Source organism: Antedon mediterranea, chromosome 9 (genome assembly GCF_964355755.1).
Source record: "Antedon mediterranea chromosome 9, ecAntMedi1.1, whole genome shotgun sequence".
Classification (NCBI taxonomy): Eukaryota; Metazoa; Echinodermata; class Crinoidea; order Comatulida; family Antedonidae; genus Antedon; species Antedon mediterranea.
This window is the reverse complement of record NC_092678.1, coordinates 436021-443227: the sequence shown is the minus strand read 5'-3', so window position 1 is coordinate 443227 and position 7207 is coordinate 436021. Positions and strand designations below refer to the sequence as shown.

Genomic DNA, 7207 nt, shown 5'->3' with positions numbered 1-7207 from the left:
TTTTCATCTTTCTATAGAATTTTGTTAATTGTACAGTATTACTCAATGTTAAATATAATAAATGGACAAATAACCAATTATTGATTAAATTGATTTTTTTTATACAAAAAAGTCCAAGGAAGTTTCGATTAAATTTGTGCGTTAAACTATGTAACGCGTCTTCCCCTCTTGTGAACGAGTTTACTGATCGTATTCACACATTATGACGGGATTCCATCAATGAAACGCAGAGCTTAAAAAAACAATAATAAGTCGAGTCGCGAATCGTCGATCCTCGTATAAAAAATGGATCTGATAAAAGCTGAAATTGCAAGGAAGAGAAAGCAATTAGAAAATACAAATGTACTTGTAAGTAATCTAGTATAATTGTGCTGTATATTTTTGATAGCTTAGTAGTAAAATAGTATCATTTTGGTCTCTGAATTGTCACTAGAATGTAGGCCTAGACTAAGCTCTCGCTATAAATCGTCGTACGACTTGAGCCACGCTTCTTGCACGTGGACTTGGTGGTGACTGAACACGGATTGCTTATAAAAGATAGGCCTAGCATAGAGTAGGTAAATAATGTACAGTCTTTTTTGTCAATATAAAGGATAAAGAAAAGAAGTTTTTCAAACGAGGAGATCTGATGGCAAAACAAGAAGAAGAATATTGGAAAAAGAATAAGGTTTGTGAGTTTAAATAATTCGAATTTATACTTTTACACTTACACTTAATGTTTGATGGAAATAGTTTAGGCTAGTGCCTATTAGATTCCATTTCTAGCCGAAAATAGTTGTCAAGTCTAGACTTAAAGATGTTCACTGAAGAGGCTTGTATTACATATTCAGGCAGAGAATTCCAGTGATGTATGACTCTGATGGTAAAAAAGTTGACCCTGCACATAAGATTTCCTCTAAGTTTTGGACGATATAGTTTTAAGCTGTGTCCCCTGGTTCTGATGTTGTGAGACAATTTAAATAAATCTTTTGGGTCAATATCCTCAAAGCCTTTCAAAATTTTGAAAGCTTCAATCAAATCTCCTCGTAGTCTTCTTGTCTCTAATTGTTGAAGATCAAGATATTCTAACCTTTTTTCATATGGTAGATCACTTATTGACTTGACCATCTTTGTAGCTCTTCTCTGCACCTTCTCCAAGATTTCTTTGTCTTTGTTATAGTAAGGAGACCAGGACTGTATACAGTATTCCATATGTGGACGGATGTATGCCTTGTACATGACCTGAAAACTTTCTTTGTCAATATTTTTGAATGTTCTTTTGACAGTTCTCATACTATTCGTCGCTCTAGCTGCTGCTGCAGCACACTGTCGGCTTGGCTTGCAGTCGCTAGTGAAGATAACACCAAGGTCTTTTTCTTCCTTTACTGCCAATAACGTTTCTCCATTTAGACAATATTCTGATTTCTCTGTCTTTCTACCAACATGGAGCACTTCGCATTTCTTGGTATTGAATTTTAGCAGCCAGTCCTCTGACCATTCCTGAGCCCTATCAAGATCAATTTGAAGTTTTCTTGAATCCGATTTTTCTTTGATGGTCTTTATAATCTTTGCATCATCTGCAAACATGTTAAAGTCTGCGCTGATAATTTTATCTGGAAGATCGTTTATGAAGAGGATGAATAGGATTGGGCCAAGGACTGATCCTTGTGGGACTCCACTCACTCCACTTTTACAACAGTGTTCATTTTTTAAGCGTAATAATAAATTTATTTAAATTTATGTAAAGGAAAGTACTGTACCGTAATGTAGGCCTGAAATAAAGCAATGGCCCTGCTGTACTTTTGCACCTAAATTGAAATTGCTGAATGTGAATGTTTTTAAATTGGGTTAAGCTCGAAAAATTGATTGACTTTCGAGGGTCCATGGAAGTACAGTAGTATGATGAAATAAAAGAAAATGGTATTACCAATTCAACATAGTGCGCTACTAAATATTATTTGGTTCAACAGCATAATAAACATAGCAATCTCTTAAGAATAATATGTATTTTCTTTCATTTGTAATTCAGAAGCAAGAAAATGTAACAGAAGTTGAAGATAAGCCATCAACCAGCAAAGCAGAGGATGAAGACCCAAATGTTATCAATCTGTCAAGAAATGAGGTTGGAATTAAATGTTATCAATACTCGCTAGCCCTGCTGTACATAATTAATAAAATAATTTAAATATGGCAGAGGGCTTACATTAACTTTTAATGATACTACAAAGAATATAATAAACAAAAGGCTTATTGAAGATCTACAAGTAATAAGTGATAATCAAACTCTTTCTGATGCAAGTTGGTGTTGAGCTTTGATTTGTTTCGTTTAACTAAATCTTATCACCCTTTGTCGATGATATGTTTATGTTGTTTTTTCTTGGCAATAAAGTAAAGTATTTATCATCAAAAATTCCAATTTACATTTAATTGTCATGCCTTTTAATTGATATTATTGTCGTAATATTTGTCAATTCTTTAGGTTGTTCGTAGGCTTCGAGAGCGAGATGAACCGATACGTTTGTTTGGAGAAACCGATGCAGACTCATATCATAGATTACGGAGAATTGAAATTTTACAACCAGAAATAAATAAAGTATAGTTTAATTTTCTAAGTAGCTACTAAGTATTTAACAGATTCTTTTAGATCCACCAATCAAATTATCTTGTGCATTTGCAATTAATCTATTGATCTAATCTGAATTAATTTGTGTTCATTTACTCTGTGTTCATTTACTCTGTGTTCATTTACTCTGTGTTCATTAACTATGTGTTCATTTACTCTGTGTTCATGTACTCTGTGTTCATTTACTCTGTGTTCATTTACTCTGTGTTCATTATATGTGTTCATTAACTCTGTGTTCATTAACTCTGTGTTCATTAACTATGTGTTCATTATTATATAGGGGTTCCGTAATGATTTCAAAGAAGCCATGGATCAACTTGATCAACAGTATTTAGATGAAATAGTACAAGCTCAGGGTGATAATGTACAAAATAAAGCAGGAGACATTAAGGTATGATGTATAAATAAAACTCACTTGTTCTGATTTTTCTTTACAGCGTCATGCGCAATGATCGTTGGGATGGCGCTATAAAAATGGAATTTTCGAGAAAACCAGACATTCTAGGCCAGCCTAAAGGTGTCTGGTATTGGGAGAGTTGGCTGTACAATAATTTCTATTTTTATAGTGCCATTCTAACGATCATTGCGCATGACGCTGTAAAAGAAAAATCAGAAGAAGTGACAAGTTTCGTGTAAAAGCAGATTGGAGCCTATTATACGCAGCATTGTACACATGCAGCAATAAGATAATCTACTTATATAAAATCCTGAACATAATTGATGAATGTTATTATTATTATTTAGGTTGAGGATGATGGTACGACGTTAGACGATATTATGAAATTAGCAGAAGGCATGGGAAAGGATGATAAAGATCTCGATCATGAAGTCATTCTCAAATACGTAAAGGTACTTAATGTGTTGGCTAAGTTATGAAGAAAGTCATAAGTACATAAATTGATTTAAGCTCTGTCTGCACTATCAAACTTTATGTGACAAAAACATGTGACATGATGACATCATATCACTACCATATTTGGTAAATGTAGTTTGACAGTGTAAACAGAGCTTTACTTTTTGTTGACTCATTTATCAATCTTTTTTTAGTTCTTATTGAAGGTTTGGGCAGAAGTTTTATTGATTCACACAAATGATACATGCTTTAAGCTCTGTCTACACTATCTACTTTTATGTTGAAAAAACATGTGTTGTGCCCATATATGGACACGACAACTTCATATCACTACCATATTTGGTCAAACTATTTTCATAATGTAGACAGAGCTTTACTTTTTTATCCAACTCTTTTTCTAGTTCTTATTGAAGGTTTGGGCAGAAGTTTTGAATGAGCGGCCGTCACAAGAAAAAAGAAGTACAAAAGGAAAGTTACTGAGCGCCACTCATTCGCAAACCAAAACTTATCTTAAGCCACTCTTAAGGAAACTTAAGAAAAGGGTAAAGTATCACATTATTTGATATCTGCACAGTACATACCAATAGTAGTCTTAACATTATGTTTAAAAAAGGATGAAATATGGATGAAAGGATGGATGGAAGGATGAAATATGGATGAAAGGATAAAATATGGATGAAAGGATGAAATATGGATGGAAGGATGAAATATGGATGGAAGGATGGATGGAATATGGATGAAAGGATGGATGGAAGGATGGAAGGATAAAATATGGATGGAAGGATGAAACATGGATGAAAGGATGGATGAAATATGGATGGAATATGGATGAAGGATGGATGGAACTTAGAAGGATGAAATATGGAAGAGGTATGCAGTACATACTTAGTAATACACTTTGTTTAATATTACAGAATGTTGCAACAGATATCTTGGAACATTTAAAGTTGATTGTTGGATTTTTATTGGACAGAAACTATGTGAAGGTATGGATTAACATTAATGTGTATGATACCTAATTAAGGTATGGATTAACATTAATGTGTATTATACCTAATTAAGGTATGGATTAACATTAATGTGTATGATACCTAATTAAATATAGACACAAAGTGATGTATTATTTAAACATTTTTGTAATTTTTCTTTGTAGGCAAATGATGCTTATCTCCAAATGGCAATAGGCAATGCCCCTTGGCCAATAGGAGTCACTATGGTGGGTATTCATGCTCGTACTGGAAGAGAAAAGATCTACGCACAACACGTTGCTCGTATCCTTTTAATGATGCTTTTATAATAATAATAAATTAATTTGAGTAAATTCTGCAGTGCTTCAATGTTTGTTAATTTTGCATTAATCTTTTACTATTTTTGATACTCCATGTTATTTTGATACTCCATGTTATTTTTATATGCATTGAATTTGCGAAAAAAAAATTTATATATTATACTACTACTCAAATGAGACTTTAGAGGCGTGAAATAGTTTTCCAATCTGTAAAAAAAAATATTCCTTAACTTTTTTTTTTAAGATGTGCTAAATGATGAAACACAAAGAAAATACATCCAGGTACTTTGATTTTGTAAAATGATTTGTAAGAAAGTCAGTCTATGAGCAGTGGTGTAACGGCTATGAGTGCTCACTGGCTAAAGCAGGGGCCCCTGAGCAGTAAATACAGGCTTTAAAATATGTTAAAAAAGGCTAACAATCCCCGAGGCCTCTTGGGGTTTCTAAAAAAATGATTTGGGGTTACGGTTACACCACTGTCTATGAGGTAATAATTGTCAATCTTTGGCATAATATGCAGACAAAAACATCATGACACTACAGTGAAATTTTTATTTTCAGGGATTGAAAAGGTTGATGACTCTTTGCCAGAGACAATATCCAACGGACCCGTCGCGGTGTGTTGAATATAATGCATGAGATGTCTCGCATATAAAAACTGTTTAACTTAAGGCTTCATACCGATGCATTGAATATAGCGCATGAGATGTCTCACAGACAAACACTTTTGACCTTATAAACTTGTTGCGTTGAATGAAATGTCTTATAAACAAAAACTTTTGAGCTCATAGAATCACCGCACTGTGTTGAATATATTGCATGAGATGTCAAACTTTGGACTTGATTATGAATTATGTTGAATGTAATGCTACAGATGCTTACATGTTATATTTATTTGTATTGATGGTATTACACCTTTGTGTTGGTGGTATTACACCTTTGTGTTGGTGGATTATACAGCTGTATTTTAAAAGACGAAAGTTACATCCAGCGGCTTGAGGGTAAACACACTGCAATCTCTTTAATGTAATGAACATATTGTTTAGTTTAGAGAGTTTGTACAACGAATCCAATCGGTTTTTAAATGTGTTGGTGGTTTCAGAAATTACGACTTTGGTTGGCAAACTATTCCAATATGTAGTTACTCGTCGTGATGTTAATAGTTTTTCAAAGATAAGTTTATAATTTATCTTTGGCTATCAAAAGAAATGCACTTCCTGATGCCCCTCTCCAGACATGTACACATGTTTTTCTTTATTATATTTGTTATAAAAATTACATTTTACATTCAAATTTTTGTTAGTACAGAATGATACACACTATCTTGTCTTGTGTAGTTATTTAAAATATTAAGTAATGTACAAAATATCATGATTCATGTAAACATAATTATGAAATATATTCATTCAATTTTTCTTACATATGTTTTAATAGTCTTTTTTTGTCTTAAATTTCAGATTTTTTTTTCTCAAATAAAATAAGTTTTAATTAATTGGAAAATTATTTCCGATTTTAAACCAATTTGTTTATGTATTTGTAAAAGACACCTTGCATCAGGGTCTGGTCATTTCCGATCATCGTACAATTTATGGTAAGACAATTGCGTGACATTCACGTAACCATGTCACCTAAATATGAATATGAATTTCTTGGAAAAAAATTAAGGCTACAATATTGTGGACGGTTGGGAGTTTTTCTATGAGACATTTTGTGTATTTGCAAGAATAAATGTTTTCCGCTAAAACAATATCAACAAAAATGTGAGCATACAGATGTATGTTAATCATTTGAATATATTAAACAATGGTCCAATCAAATTGCGTATTGGTCTTGAATTCAATCAAGCGTGACACAATTTTCGTTTCCAGCATGCAGCGAGCAGTTGGCAATTTGACGCGGTAAGTTCGGCATTCCTGTTTAAACGTCGCGATGAGGGAAGACTGCATCACCGAGAAGGCCGGAGAAGAGGAGCTGGATGGGTTTCGCAGTGAGGTAAGTAGAAGTTTTTAAATTTAGCGAAGGCCTACAGTATGTTTTAGAGTAGTAGGCCTAGACTTTCTAAGTAAACGAATGACAGGCCCTATCACCGTTGGTCTACAAGCCTACAAGTAAAAAGAGTCGAAAGACGAACGGGTAGTAAGTAGTAGGAGAAGCATGTCTTTGCAGGTGTCTGATCATTTCGGCCGCCAGTCATTTCGGCCGCCGGTTATGGAACGCCCAAAATCATGAAACGCCAAAAAAGACAAAATATGTATTGTTCATTTCGGCCGCCAGAATCGTCAATATTGTTAATAACGTATTGTTACTTACTTGTCAAAAAGGGTGTATACATGTGCCTATCGCCTGAATAGACATGTGTAAATGGTGTCGTTTGAAATCGGTCGCGATAAAATAAACATTCCGGTATTTTGTATGGAGCGCCGCTAGATACGCTTTTTATCCTATTAGTTACGTTTGATATCGG

At 33.7% G+C, this 7207-nt stretch overlaps 1 protein-coding gene across 1 annotated transcript; it reads left to right on the top strand.

Moving 5' to 3' along the window:
* The first annotated feature begins 245 nt into the window (after window positions 1-245).
* LOC140058970 (pre-mRNA-splicing factor 18-like) lies at window positions 246-6137 on the top strand. The gene is made up of 11 exons (XM_072104763.1): window positions 246-348; window positions 593-667; window positions 2009-2101; window positions 2459-2572; window positions 2883-2993; window positions 3347-3451; window positions 3857-3997; window positions 4370-4441; window positions 4609-4726; window positions 4988-5025; window positions 5305-6137. Exons 1-11 carry the CDS (start codon window positions 286-288, stop codon window positions 5380-5382), a joined length of 1008 nt encoding a protein of 335 aa, XP_071960864.1. The 5' UTR covers window positions 246-285; the 3' UTR covers window positions 5383-6137.
* Window positions 6138-7207: the final 1070 nt, after the last annotated feature.